Below are 15,848 nucleotides of genomic sequence, written 5' to 3' on the forward strand. Positions count from 1 at the left end.
CTGAGGCTATTTTTGGGAGAAAGGTTTTGCAAGCCGTGGTGCCTTCCATTTAGGTGACCTGATTTGCTCCCTCCCTTCATCCGTGTCCTAAAGCTTTGGTATTGGTTCCCACAAGTAAGGATGACGCCGTGGACCGGACACACCTATGTTGGAGAAAACAGAATTTATGTTTACCTGATAAATTACTTTCTCCAACGGTGTGTCCGGTCCACGGCCCGCCCTGGTTTTTTTAATCAGGTCTGATAATTTATTTTCTTTAACTACAGTCACCACGGTAACATATGGTTTCTCCTATGCAAATATTCCTCCTTTACGTCGGTCGAATGACTGGGGTGGGCGGAGCCTAGGAGGGATCATGTGACCAGCTTTGCTGGGCTCTTTGCCATTTCCTGTTGGGGAAGAGAATATCCCACAAGTAAGGATGACGCCGTGGACCGGACACACCGTTGGAGAAAGTAATTTATCAGGTAAACATAAATTCTGTTTTTTCCTTTCATGATTCAGATAGAGCATGCAATTTTAAGCAACTTTCTAATTTACTCCTATTATCAATTTTTCTTCGTTCTCTTGCTATCTTTATTTAAAAAGCAGGAATGTGACGCATAGGAGCTGGCCCATTTTTGGTTGAGAACCTGGGTTATGCTTACTTATTGGTGGGTAAATGTAAGCCTCCAATAAGCAAGCACTATCCATGGTGCTGAACCTAAAATGGGCTGACTGCTAAGATTTACATTCCTGCTTTTAAAATAAAGATAGCAAGAGAACGAAGAAAAATTGATAATAGGAGTAAATTAGAAAGTTGCTTACAATTTCATGCTCTATCTGAATCATGAAAGAAAGAATTTGGGTTCAGTGTCCCTTTAACTGTTACAGCAGTTTTTTAGCCAGAACTTTGTACTTGTTATTTAATGAGGCAGTTGTAGGGTTTACAGGCTCTTATTTGCCTTAGTGTATTAAGCAAACTAAACCTCTTACTGTTTCTACATTTTTATGTTTTAGAAAACTCGCAGACTGGATTCTCAGAAAAATTCTATTTGGTGGTAATTGAATGCACTAAAGATAAGCGTTCCATACTTCGTATGTGGAATTTGCACTTGAAATCTGTACCAGTTTGTATGGGTATGTATTATTCAAACTGTCTTCTCCATCCTATTAGAAAAAGATTATATAGGGGTTCTACAGTTCACGCTATGCACTGCTCTTAAGGTAGAGCTCTTTCTTTTGTATTCTATTCAGATAACATACTTGTTACTTCCACCACCTGCCATGTGTGTATTGTTGGGTGTACCTGAACTCTCAGACTATCTACTGAAGTGATCCAGCCATCTTCTGCATGTGATTGACTCAGAGCATACCACCTTCTGGTTATCACTACTAATATAGAGTAATACTGTTGGATATACATGCTCCATTTTTCTTGCTGTTTAATTTGTAGCCCTTGGCAATTTGTTGCCACAGATGTGCAGTATGTTGCTGTGCCTTTATGCGTTAGTGACATGCAATTTCACCTCCAAGTTTTAAACTGCTTTGGTCATAGCCATGGACCTTCTGCATTGTTTTGTTGTAGTAATATTATTCTGTGCTATAAACCTGCTATATTTGTAAAAGCATTAGTTTGCTCCTGGTATGGGCAAGTTCTCCTTTTTTATAGGTATACCATAACACATATGTGCTTCTATCAGCTTTCCTCACTAAAACAGTAACCAAAATATATCTCAGATGGTAAACCATTAAAGGGACAGTAAACACTAAAAATTGTATTGTTTAAAAAGATATATAATCCCTTTATTTACCAACACTTATATTAATATACTTTTTACCTCTATGACTACCTTGTATCTACGCCTCTGCAGACTGCCTCCTCATTTCAGTTCTTTTGACAGACTTGAATTTCATGCACTTAGTGCTGACTCTTAAATAACCCCTCTGGGGGGAGCTTAATGTTATCTATATGGCACACATGAACAAACAGTACATGTTATTAGAGGTGGACTGCAGAGAAATCAGCCTCTAAGCCTACCTAGGTTTATCCTTTAACAAAAAATATGAAAAGAAAAAAGCAAATTTGCTGAAAAAAGTAATTTGAAAAGTTGTTAAAAATGATATTCCCTTCCTGAATCATGAATCAAGTTTAATTTGAACTTTACTGTCCCCTTAACCCCTAGCGTAGATCAATTAAAAAGGATTGTATGGAAAAAATAAAAATAATGTTGGCTCAATATTTATGTAAAATACATTTTCCACTTTAAACTTTTCAACATATACACGCTTGTGAATAAAATAGTTGTTTGCAGACTAACGACAAGCATTGGGAGGTGATTCCTTTGATTGATAAGAATTTATTGTGGTAAATGCTGAAAAGTTTAAAGTGGAAAATGTATTTTACATAAATATTGAGCTTAAACGGACAGTTTACGCAAATGTTTTGTCCCCTTTAATTTGTTCCCAGTGATCAAGTTTTACCTGCTGGAGTGCATTAAATGGTTTACAAGTATTTCTTTTACCCTTATATTGGCATTTGAAATAGTTGAGTTAACCTGTGGTATCCCCACCTATTCTGAAAGTTTCTGGCCTTAGGTCTAAGCTATAGTTAAGTTGTGTAAACACAGCCAGCAGAAGAAATTACACTCCCAGTGGGGTATAGAAGAGATAAGGTAATACATTGTTAATTTCCCATTGTTCTCTCCAAGTATTGGTCTTTGGTTTAGGACAGATATAAGATAAAGAAGCATTTATATGTACAAAATGTGATAAAGTAATGAGATCTGATTAGAACTACAAGCACAAAACACAAAATCAGCTATTTATAGCAAATTCTCATGCATTTTATACTCTGCAGTTGGTAAAAAAAAGTAATTGGAAACATTAGGGGAAAAACAATTTTACAGTATACTGTCCCTTGAATCTTAAAGATCTGTTGAAATGCTTTGTTGCCATTGGAAGTGATTGTACTTATGACTTTTTGGTTTAATAAAGATTGTATTTCTATCCCGGTTTAGTAACATTAGGGGCATATAGTTATTTTTTCTTTATTAATATTCTAGAGGAAAAAACTAGCTCAAGTAGTTCTGAAAATGGTCAACCAATGGATGACTCTATGAATTCTGTTTCTGGAGAAAAGATCCCATCACCTCTCACACAGAAATACCAGACTTGCAAGGCAAATCTTCAAAGCACCAGTAAGATGACACTTTCTTCTGAGATTGTGTACAGCCAGGAACTGAACTTACCTGATGGTGTGGAAGTAATCAGTGTTAAACCATCTGCAGGTATTGCTTCTTTTTGTTTAAAAAATAAATGAATACATAAATAGGCAGCCATGTTGAAAACAACTGATGTTTTATGGGAATATATGCTGATTATTTTATTCCAGGTGGCTTTGCTAACCAGCAGTGTTTGTCATAGGAATAATTATTATTATTATTGATGTTATTTTTGTGAATAATAATAGAGGCATAAAACTGTTGAGCACAACTACAATAGCTTGGTTGCTACTCACAATGCTATTAGTTATTTTCCTCTGCCAACAGCTCTCTTCATAGCTTTCCTCTTAGTTTTACCCCCTTAGTAGTGCTGGTTGGTGATCCTCCTTATTTTCATACATGCTGTGCCCTCTGTGACAGAAGTCTGGTGTATTTACAGTTCAGTAATATTAATGACTTTTTGACAGCTGTGCTATGCACTTTTGATTGATTAGCATACATTATACAGAGCGCAGGAGCTTTACATTTTTGTGGTGGCTGCACTATATTATTAATATTGCCTTTTTTATATGTTAATTTTAAACATTGTATAGAAACTGGATACAAATTTAAGCTTCCCACTCTGTATTGTGTGTGTGCTAACCAAATAGTACTGTACAGTTGTGAAAAGGCCAGCACTGATTTGTGAATATTCACCACTTCTCACTGGGTACAAGAATATGTGAGCTCCAAGATGGCGGGGTCCAGTATGAAGTGGTGGAGCCTCACCAGCCTGGACCTGTCAATAAAATAAAACAGCTCTTAAGAGAGCTTCAGGTGCTGGAGGAAAAACAGTAGCGTTGTAATTTGTAGCTGTTATGTTGAAGTTGTGTCCAGCCGTTTAATGTCCCTTTGATAATAGTCTTATGACGCTTTATAAATAGTAAGAAAACCTAAATCCTACTTCCCTGTATTTTTTATTTATTACATTTTTATTGATTGTACAGGATTTTCAGTACTACTGCATTATATTTTATTTCCTTTCTAATTATAAACATATTTCCACATTGTCTCATTTTTGATCCTTAATTACTTTCCACTTTCCTTGATCAAATGGTGAGAGTCCATCAGTCATTACGTGTGGGAATTCACCTCCTGACCACTAGGAGGCGGCAAAAGATACCCCAACACACTAGAGCTTTAAATCCCTACCACTTATTTTGCCTCCGTGATGGAATGAGGTGAAAGATTTGAAGTGCTGCTCAACAGCCATTACTTTAGCTTCCTGACTTAAAGCCTTAAAGGTACAGTGTACACCAATGTTCATATAACTGCATGTAATAGACACTACTATAAAGAATATGCACATATACTGATATAAAAATCCAGTATAAAACCTTTTAACTTAGAAACTCCCAGTTTAGCAGTGTTGATTAGGATAGGCTGGAACACGCAGTGAAAGGGGCTGGGAAAACAAGAAAAGCAAACACTATACACCCCCCTTTCCAGTCATATTTACAGATAACATAAACAGCAGCCAGCAGGAGTCTATAAACGCGTGTATATATCTGACACTGTGGGGCTTGGTTAGGAGTCTGAAAATCAGCACAATGTTATTAAAAAATATAAGCAGAACTATACTTTCTCCAACATTGGTGTGTCCGGTCCACTGCGTCATCCTTACTTGTGGGAATATCTCCTCCCCAACAGGAAATGGCAAAGAGTCCCAGCAAAGCTGGCCATATAGTCCCTCCTAGGCTCCGCCCACCCCAGTCATTCTCTTTGCCGTTGCACAGGCAACATCTCCACGGAGATGGTTAAGAGTTTTTTGGTGTTTAAATGTAGTTTTTTATTCTTCTATCAAGTGTTTGTTATTTTAAAATAGTGCTGGTATGTACTATTTACTCTGAAACAGAAAAGGATGAAGATTTCTGTTTGTGAGAGGAAGATGATTTTAGCAGACAGTAACTAAAATCGATTGCTGTTTCCACATAGGACTGTTGAGATGAAGTAACTTCAGTTGGGGGAAACAGCAGACTTTTCTGCTTAAGGTATGACTAGCCATATTTCTAACAAGACCATGTAATGCTGGAAGGCTGTCATTTCCCCTCATGGGGACCGGTAAGCCATTTTCTTAGTCAAGCAAACAGAATAAAGGGCTTAATATGGGCTATACATCTGGTAGACACTTTTATGGGCTAAATCGATTGCTTTATTTGGGCATTTTATACATGTTTATGCTGATAATTGACATTTATAAACTTGGGGAACGTTTTTTAACGGCAGGCACTATGTTAGACACCTTTTCCAGTCAGGGAGGTCCTTCCCAGTTGTAGGCTGAGCCTCATTTTCTCCAACATAGGTGTGTCCGGTCCACGGCGTCATCCTTACTTGTGGGATATTCTCTTCCCCAACAGGAAATGGCAAAGAGCCCAGCAAAGCTGGTCACATGATCCCTCCTAGGCTCCGCCTACCCCAGTCATTCTCTTTGCCGTTGTACAGGCAACATCTCCACGGAGATGGCTTAGAGTTTTTTAGTGTTTAACTGTAGTTTTTATTATTCAATCAAGAGTTTGTTATTTTAAAATAGTGCTGGTATGTACTATTTACTCTGAAACAGAAAAGAGATGAAGATTTCTGTTTGTATGAGGAAAATGATTTTAGCAACCGTTACTAAAATCCATGGCTGTTCCACACAGGACTGTTGAGAGGAATTAACTTCAGTTGGGGGAACAGTGTGCAGTCTTTTGCTGCTTGAGGTATGACACATTCTAACAAGACGATGTAATGCTGGAAGCTGTCATTTTCCCTATGGGATCCGGTAAGCCATTTTTATTCACACAGTAAATAAGGGCTTCACAAGGGCTTATTAAGACTGTAGACATTTTCTGGGCTAAATCGATCATATTTACACATATTTAGCCTTGAGGAATCATTTAATCTGGGTATTTTTTGTAAAATAATATCGGCAGGCACTGTTTTTTAGACACTTTATTCTATTGGGGCTTTCCCTAATCATAGTCAGAGCCTCATTTTCGCGCCGGTATGGCGCACTTGTTTTTGAGAACAGCATGACATGCAGCTGCATGTGTGTGGAGCTCTGATACATAGAAAAGTCTTTCTGAAGGCATTATTTGGTATCGTATTCCCCTTTGGGCTTGGTTGGGTCTCAGCAAAGCAGATTCCAGGGACTGTAAAGGGGTTAAATATAAAAACGGCTCCGGTTCCGTTATTTTAAGGGTTAAAGCTTCCAAATTTGGTGTGCAATACTTTTAAGGCTTTAAGACACTGTGGTGAAATTTTGGTGAATTTTGAACAATTCCTTCATACTTTTTCGCAATTGCAGTAATAAAGTGTGTTCAGTTTAAAATTTAAAGTGACAGTAACGGTTTTATTTTAAAACGTTTTTTGTGCTTTGTTATCAAGTTTATGCCTGTTTAACATGTCTGAACTACCAGATAGATTGTGTTCTGACTGTGGGGAAGCCAAGGTTCCTTTTCATTTAAATAGATGTGATTTATGTCATAATAAATTTAGTAAAAATGATGCCCAAGATGATTCCTCAAGTGAGGGGAGTAAGCATGGTACTGCATCATCCCCTCCTTCGTCTACACCAGTTTTGCCCATACAGGAGGCCCCTAGTACATCTAGCGTGCCAATACTCCTTACTATGCAACAATTAACGGCTGTAATGGATAATTCTATCAAAAACATTTTAGCCAATATGCCCACTTATCAGCGAAAGCGCGACTGCTCTGTTTTAGAAAATACTGAAGAGCATGAGGCCGCTGATGATATTGTTTCTGAAGGGCCCCTACACCAGTCTGAGGGGGCCAGGGAGGTTTGTCTGAGGGAGAAATTTCAGATTCAGGAAAAATTTCTCAACAAGCTGAACCTGATGTGATTACTTTTAAATTTAAGTTGGAACATCTCCGCGCTCTGCTTAAGGAGGTGTTATCCAATTTGGATGATTGTGATTATCTGGTCATTCCAGAAACACTATGTAAAATGGACTAGTTCCTAGAGGCCCCGGGGCCCCCCGAAGCTTTTCCTATACTCAAGCGGGTGGCGTACATTGTTAATAAAGAATGGGACAGGCCCGGTGTACCTTTCGTACCTCCCCCCATATTTAAAAAAAATTGTTTCCTATAGTCGACCCTAGAAAGGACTTATGGCAGACAGTCCCCAAGGTCGAGGGGGCGGTTTCTACTCTAAACAAGCGCACCACTATACCCATAGAAGATAGTTGTGCTTTCCAAGATCCTATGGATAAAAAATTAGAAGGTTTGCTAAAAAAGATGTTTGTTCAGCAAGGTTACCTTCTACAACCAATTGCATGCATTGTCCCTGTCACTACAGCCGCGTGTTTCTGGTGCGATGAGCTAGAAAAGGCGATTATTAGTAATTCTTCTTCTTATGAGGAGATTATGGACAGAATTCGTGCTCTTAAATTGGCTAATTCTTTCACCCTAGACGCCACCTTGCAATTGGCTAGATTAGCGGCGAAAAATTCTGGGTTTGCTATTGTGGCGCGCAGAGCGCTTTGGTTAAAATCTTGGTCAGCGGATGCGTCTTCCAAGAACAAATTGTTTGACATTCCTTTCAAGGGGAAAACACTGTTTGGCCCTGACTTGAAAGAGTTTATCTCTGAATCACTGGGGGCAAGGGCCACGCCCTTCCTCAGAATAGGTCTTTCAAGGCCAAAAATAAACCTAATTTTCGTCCCTTTCGCAGAAACGGACCAGCCCCAAGTGCTACGTCCTCTAAGCAGGAGGGTAATACTTCTCAAGCCAATCCAGCCTGGAGACCAAGGCAAGGCTGGAACAAAGGAAAGCAGGCCAAGAAACCTGCCACTGCTCCCAAGACAGCATGAGATGCGGGCCCCCGATCCGGGACCGGATTTGGTGGGGGGCAGACTCTCTCTCTTCACTCAGGCTTGGGCAAGAGATGTTCTGGATCCTTGGGCGCTAGAAATAGTCTTCCAAGGTTATCTTCTGGAAGTGATTCATCCTGTTCCATTAAAAGAACGAGGGATGGGGTTCTACTCCAATCTGTTCGTAGTTCCCAAAAAAGAGGGAACGTTCAGACCAATCTTAGGTCTCAAGATCCTAAACAAGTTTCTCAAGGTTCCATCGTCCAAAATGGAAACCATTCGAACAATCCTTCCATCCAGGTAGGTCAATTCTTGACCACGGTGGATTTAAAGGATGCGTATCTACATATTCCTGTCCACAAGGAACATCATCGGTTCCTAAGGTTCGCATTCCTGGACAAGCATTACCAGTTCGTGGCGCTTCCTTTCGGATTAGCCACTGTTCCAAGGATTTTCACAAAGGTACTAGGGTCCCTTCTGGCGGTGCTAAGACCAAGGGGCATTGCTGTAGTACCTTACTTGGACGACATTCTGATTCAAGCGTCGTCCCTTCCTCAAGCAAAGGCTCACACGGACATAGTCCTGGCCTTTCTCAGATCTCACGGATGGTAAGTGAACGTGGAAAAGAGTTCTCTATCTCCGTCGACAAGAGTTCCCTTCTTGGGAACAATAATAGACTCCTTAGAAATGAGGATTTTTCTGACAGAGACCAGAAAAACAAAACTTCTAAACTCTTGTCGGATACTTCCTTCCGTTCCTCTTCCTTCCATAGCACAGTGCATGGAAGTGATAGGTTTGATGGTAGCGGCAATGGACATAGTTCCTTTTGCGCGCATTCATCTAAGACCATTTCAATTGTGTATGCTCAGTCAGTGGAATGGGGACTATACAGACTTGTCTCCGAAGATACAAGTAAATCAGAGGACCAGAGACTCACTCCGTTGGTGGCTGTCCCTGGACAACCTGTCGCAAGGGGTGACCTCCCGCAGACCAGAGTGGGTCATTGTCACGACCGACGCCAGTCTGATGGGCTGGGGCGCGGTCTGGGGATCCCTGAAAGCTCAGGGTCTTTGGTCTCGGGAAGAATCTCTTCTACCGATAAATATTCTGGAACTGAGAGCGATATTCAATGCTCTCAAGGCTTGGCCTCAGCTAGCGAGGACCAAGTTCATACGGTTTCAATCAGACAACATGACGACTGTTGCGTACATCAACCATCAGGGGGGAACAAGGAGTTCCCTGGCGATGGAAGAAGTGACCAAAATCATTCAATGGGCGGAGACTCGCTCCTGCCACCTGTCTGCAATCCACATCCCAGGAGTGGAAACTTGGGAAGCGGATTTTCTGATTCGTCAGACATTGCATCCGGGGGTGTGGGAACTCCATCCGGAAATCTTTGCCCAAATCACTCAACTGTGGGGCATTCCAGACATGGATCTGATGGCCTCTCGTTAGAACTTCAAGGTTCCTTGCTACGGGTCCAGATCCAGGGATCCCAAGGCGACTCTAGTAGATGCACTAGTAGCACCTTGGACCTTCAACCTAGCTTATGTATTCCCGCCGTTTCCTCTCATCCCCAGGCTGGTAGCCAGGATCAATCAGGAGAGGGCGTAGGTGATCTTGATAGCTCCTGCGTAGCCACGCAGGACTTGGTAGGCAGATCTGGTGAATATGTCATCGGCTTCACCATGGAAGCTACCTTTGAGACGAGACCTTCTTGTTCAAGGTCCGTTCGAACATCCGAATCTGGTCCTACTCCAGCTGACTGCTTGGAGATTGAACGCTTGATCTTATCAAAGCGAGGGTTCTCAGATTCTGTTATTGATACTCTTGTTCAGGCCAGAAAGCCTGTAACTAGAAAAATTTACCACAAAATATGGAAAAAATATATCTGTTGGTGTGAATCTAAAGGATTCCCTTGGGACAAGGTAAAGATTCCTAGGATTCTATCCTTTCTTCAAGAAGGATTGGAGAAAGGATTATCTGCAAGTTCCTTGAAGGGACAGATTTCTGCCTTGTCTGTGTTACTTCACAAAGAGCTGGCAGCTGTGCCAGATGTTCAAGCCTTTGTTCAGGCTCTGGTTAGAATCAAGCCTGTTTACAAACCTTTGACTCCTCCTTGGAGTCTCAACTTAGTTCTTTCAGTTCTTCAGGGGGTTCCGTTTGAATCCTTACATTCCGTTGATATTAAGTTATTATCTTGGAAAGTTTTGTTTTTGGCTGCAATTTCTTCCGCTAGAAGAGTTTCAGAATTATCTGCTCTGCAGTGTTCTCCTCCTTATCTGGTGTTCCATGCAGATAAGGTGGTTTTACGTACTAAACCTGGTTTTCTTCCAAAAGTTGTTTCTAACAAAAACATTAACCAGGAGATGGTCGTGCCTTCTTTGTGTCCGAAACCAGTTTCGAAGAAGGAACGTTTGTTGCACAATTTGAATGTTGTTCGCGCTCTAAAATTCTATTTAGATGCTACAAAGGATTTTAGACAAACATCTTCCTTGTTTGTTGTTTATTCTGGTAACAGGAGAGGTCAAAAAGCAACTTCTACCTCTCTCTCTTTTTGGATTAAAAGCATCATCAGATTGGCTTACGAGACTGCCGGACGGCAGCCTCCTGAAAGAATCACAGCTCATTCCACTAGGGCTGTGGCTTCCACATGGGCCTTCAAGAACGAGGCTTCTGTTGATCAGATATGTAAGGCAGCGACTTGGTCTTCACTGCACACTTTTACTAAATTTTACAAGTTTGATACTTTTGCTTCTTCTGAGGCTATTTTTGGGAGAAAGGTTTTGCAAGCCGTGGTGCCTTCCATCTAGGTGACCTGATTTGCTCCCTCCCTTCATCCGTGTCCTAAAGCTTTGGTATTGGTTCCCACAAGTAAGGATGACGCCGTGGACCGGACACACCTATGTTGGAGAAAACAGAATTTATGTTTACCTGATAAATTACTTTCTCCAACGGTGTGTCCGGTCCACGGCCCGCCCTGGTTTTTTAATCAGGTCTGATAATTTATTTTCTTTAACTACAGTCACCACGGTATCATATGGTTTCTCCTATGCAAATATTCCTCCTTAACGTCGGTCGAATGACTGGGGTAGGCGGAGCCTAGGAGGGATCATGTGACCAGCTTTGCTGGGCTCTTTGCCATTTCCTGTTGGGGAAGAGAATATCCCACAAGTAAGGATGACGCCGTGGACCGGACACACCGTTGGAGAAAGTAATTTATCAGGTAAACATAAATTCTGTTTTCGCGCCATTACTGCGCAGTTGTTTTTTGAGAGCAAGACATGCAGATGCATGTGTGAGGATCTGAAAGTAGCTGGAAAAGTTTCTAGAAGGCGTCACTTGGTATCGTATTCCCCTCAGGGCTTGGTTAGGTCACAGCAAAGGCTATAGCTGGGACTGTATAGGGGTTAAATTTGTAAACGGCTCCGGTTCCGTAATTTTAAGGGTTAAAGCTCTGAAAATTGGTGTGCAATACTCTTAATGCTTTAAGACACTGGTGAAATTTTGGTAATTTTTGAACAATTCCTTCATACTTTTTCACATATTCAGTAATAAAGTGTTTTCTGTTTAAAATTTAAAGAGACAGTAACGGTTTTGTTTTAAAACGTTTTTTGTGCTTTATTGACAAGTTTAAGCCTGTTTAACATGTCTGTGCCTTCGGATAAGCTATGTTCTATATGTATGAAAGCCAATGTGTCTCCCCATTTAAATTTGTGTGATAATTGTGCCATAGCGTCCAAACAAAGTAAGGACAGTACTGCCACAGATGATTCCTCAGATGAGGGGAGTAAATGTGATACTACATCATCTCCTACTGTGTCTACACCAGTTTTTCCCACGCAGGAGGCCCCTAGTACATCTAGCGCGCCAATGCTTATTACCATGCAACAATTGACGGCTGTAATGGATAACTCCATAGCAAATATTTTATCCAAAATGCCTACATATCAGAGAAAGCGCGATTGCTCTGTTTTAAACACTGAAGAGCAGGAGGGCGCTGATGATAATTGTTCTGTCATACCCTCACACCAATCTGAAGTGACCATGAGGGAGGTTTTGTCAGATGGGGAAATTTCAGATTCAGGAAAAATTTCTCAACAAGCTGAACCTGATGTTGTGACATTTAAATTTAAATTAGAACATCTCCGCGCACTGCTTAAGGAGGTGTTATCTTCTCTGGATGATTGTGACAACTTGGTCATTCCAGAGAAATTATGCAAGATGGACAAGTTCCTAGAGGTTCCGGTGCACCCCGACGCTTTTCCTATACCCAAGCGGGTGGCGGACATAGTGAATAAGGAGTGGGAAAAGCCCGGCATACCTTTTGTTCCCCCCCTATATTTAAGAAATTATTTCCTATGGTCGACCCCAGAAAGGACTTATGGCAGACAGTCCCTAAGGTCGAGGGGGCAGTTTCTACTCTAAACAAACGCACTACTATTCCTATCGAGGATAGTTGTGCTTTCAAAGATCCTATGGATAAAAAATTGGAGGGTTTGCTTAAAAAGATTTTTGTACAGCAAGGTTACCTTCTACAACCCATTTCGTGCATTGTTCCTGTCACTACAGCAGAGTGGTTATGGTCCGAGGAACTAGAAAAGTCGCTCAGTAGAGAGACTCCATATGAGGAGGTTATGGACAGAGTTCACGCACTTAAGTTGGCTAACTCTTTTATTTTAGATGCCGCTTTGCAATTAGCTAGATTAGCGGCGAAAAATTCAGGGTTTGCAATCGTGGCGCGCAGAGCGTTTTGGCTAAAGTCTTGGTCAGCGGATGTGTCATCCAAGACAAAATTGCTTAACATCCCTTTCAAAGGTAAAACTCTATTTGGACCAGAATTGAAAGAGATTATCTCAGACATCACTGGGGGAAAGGGCCACGCCCTTCCACAAGATAGGCCTTTCAAGGCCAAGAATAAGTCTAATTTTCGTTCCTTTTGCAATTTCAGGAACGGACCGGCCTCTAATTCTGCATCCTCTAAGCAAGAGGGTAATGCCTCACAACCCAAACCAGCCTGGAAACCGATGCAAGGCTGGAACAAGGGTAAGCAGGCCAAGAAGCCTGCTGCTGCTAACAAAACAGCATGAAGGAGTAGCCCCCGATCCGGGACCGGATCTAGTAGGGGGCAGACTCTCTCTCTTTGCTCAGGCTTGGGCAAGAGATGTTCAGGATCCCTGGGCACTAGAAATAGTTTCTCAGGGTTATCTTCTGGAATTCAGGTAACTACCCCCAAGGGGAAGGTTCCACATGTCTCACTTATCCTTAAACCAAATAAAGAGACAGGCGTTCTTACATTGTGTAGAAGACCTGTTAAAGATGGGAGTGATACACCCAGTTCCAATAAAGGAACAAGGAATGGGATTTTATTCAAATCTGTTCGTAGTTCCCAAAAAAGAGGGAACTTTCAGACCAATTTTGGATTTGAAGATCCTAAACAAATTTCTCAGGGTACCATCGTTCAAGATGGAAACCATTCGAACGATTCTACCCACTATCCAGGAAGGTCAATTTATGACTACCGTGGATCTAAAGGATGCGTACCTACATATTCCTATCCACAAAGAACATCATCAGTTCCTAAGGTTCGCCTTTCTGGACAAACATTACCAGTTTGTGGCCCTCCCATTCGGGTTAGCCACTGCTCCAAGGATTTTCACAAAGGTACTAGGGTCCCTTCTAGCGGTTCTAAGACCGAGGGGCATTGCAGTAGTACCTTACTTGGACGACATTCTAATACAAGCGTCGTCCCTGTCAAAAGCAAAGGCTCATACAGACATCGTTCTGGCCTTTCTCAGATCACACGGATGGAAGGTGAACATAGAAAAAAGTTCTCTGTCTCCGTCAACAAGAGTTCCCTTCTTGGGAACAATAATAGATTCCTTAGAAATTAGGATTTTTCTGACAGAGGTCAGAAAGTCAAAACTTCTAAGCACTTGTCAAGTTCTTCATTCTGTTCCACGTCCTTCCATAGCGCAGTGCATGGAAGTAGTAGGGTTGATGGTTGCAGCAATGGACATAGTTCCTTTTGCACGAATTCATCTAAGACCATTACAACTGTGCATGCTCAAACAGTGGAATGGGGACTATACAGACTTGTCTCCAATGATTCAAGTAGATCAGAAGACCAGAGATTCACTCCGTTGGTGGCTGACCCTGGACCATCTATCCCAGGGAATGAGCTTCCGCAGACCAGAGTGGGTCATTGTCACGACCAACGCCAGTCTAGTGGGCTGGGGCGCGGTCTGGGAATCCCTGAAAGCTCAGGGACTATGATCTCGGGAAGAGTCTCTTCTCCCGATAAACATTCTGGAACTAAGAGCGATCTTCAATGCTCTCAGGGCTTGGCCTCAGCTAGCAAAGGCCAGATTCATAAGATTCCAATCAGACAACATGACGACCGTTGCGTATATCAATCATCAGGGGGGAACAAGGAGTTCCCTGGCGATGAAAGAAGTGACCAAAATAATTCAATGAGCGGAGGATCACTCCTGCCACCTATCTGCGATCCACATCCCAGGTGTGGAAAACTGGGAAGCGGATTATCTGAGTCGTCAGACATTCCATCCGGGGGAGTGGGAACTCCACCCGGAGATCTTTGCCCAACTAACTCAATTATGGGGCATTCCAGACATGGATCTGATGGCGTCTCGTCAGAACTTCAAGGTTCCTTGCTACGGGTCCAGATCCAGGGATCCCAAGGCGACTCTAGTAGATGCACTAGTAGCACCTTGGACCTTCAACCTAGCTTATGTATTTCCACCGTTTCCTCTCATTCCCAGGCTGGTAGCCAGGATCAAACAGGAGAGGACCTCGGTGATCTTGATAGCTCCTGCGTAGCCACGCAGGACTTGGTATGCAGACCTGGTGAATATGTCATCGGTTCCACCATGGAAGCTACCTTTGAGACAGGACCTTCTTGTTCAGGGTCCATTCGAACATCCAAATCTGGTCTCCCTCTAGCTGACGGCTTGGAGATTGAACGCTTGATTCTATCAAAGCGTGGGTTTTCAGATTCTGTGATAGATACTCTGGTTCAGGCCAGAAAACCGGTAACTAGAAAGATTTACCATAAAATATGGAAAAGATATCTGTTGGTGTGAATCCAAAGGATTCCCATGGAATAAGATAAAAATTCCTAAGATTCTCTCCTTTCTACAAGAAGGTTTGGAGAAAGGATTATCTGCAAGTTCTCTAAAGGGACAGATCTCTGCTTTATCTGTCTTACTACACAAAGACTGGCAGCTGTGCCAGATGTTCAAGCATTTGTTCAGGCTCTGGTTAGGATCAAGCCTGTTTACAGACCTTTGACTCCTCCCTGGAGTCTAAATCTAGTTCTTTCAGTTCTTCAAGGGGTTCCGTTTGAACCTTTACATTCCATAGATATTAAGTTACTATCTTGGAAAGTTTTGTTTTTGGTTGCTATTTCTTCTGCTAGAAGAGTTTCAGAGTTATCTGCTCTGCAGTGTTCTTCGCCCTATCTGGTGTTCCATGCAGATAAGGTGGTTTTGCGTACTAAGCCTGGTTTTCTTCCAAAGGTTGTTTCTAACAAGAATATTAACCAGGAGATAGTTGTACCTTCTTTATGTCCGAATCCAGTTTCAAAGAAGGAACGTTTGTTACACAATTTGGACGTAGTCCGTGCTCTAAAATTCTATTTAGAGGCTACAAAAGATTTCAGACAAACATCTTCCTTGTTTGTTGTTTATTCTGGTAAAAGGAGAGGTCAAAAAGCGACTTCTACCTCTCTTTCCTTTTGGCTTAAAAGCATCATCAGATTGGCTTAGGAGACT

At 41.8% G+C, this 15,848-nt stretch overlaps 1 protein-coding gene across 3 annotated transcripts in view; it reads left to right on the plus strand.

Moving 5' to 3' along the window:
- The window catches only part of DMXL1 (Dmx like 1), a 383,924-nt gene that overhangs the window by 128,703 nt on the left and 239,373 nt on the right, over positions 1-15,848 (plus strand). For all 3 annotated transcript variants that reach the window (XM_053701585.1, XM_053701589.1, XM_053701586.1), the window contains exons 17-18: positions 1,000-1,119; positions 3,045-3,269. In XM_053701585.1, the coding sequence (XP_053557560.1) occupies positions 1,000-1,119; positions 3,045-3,269 (345 nt within the window). The remainder of the gene's footprint in view (positions 1-999; positions 1,120-3,044; positions 3,270-15,848) is intronic.

Source organism: Bombina bombina, chromosome 2 (assembly GCF_027579735.1).
Source record: "Bombina bombina isolate aBomBom1 chromosome 2, aBomBom1.pri, whole genome shotgun sequence".
NCBI lineage: Eukaryota > Metazoa > Chordata > Amphibia > Anura > Bombinatoridae > Bombina > Bombina bombina.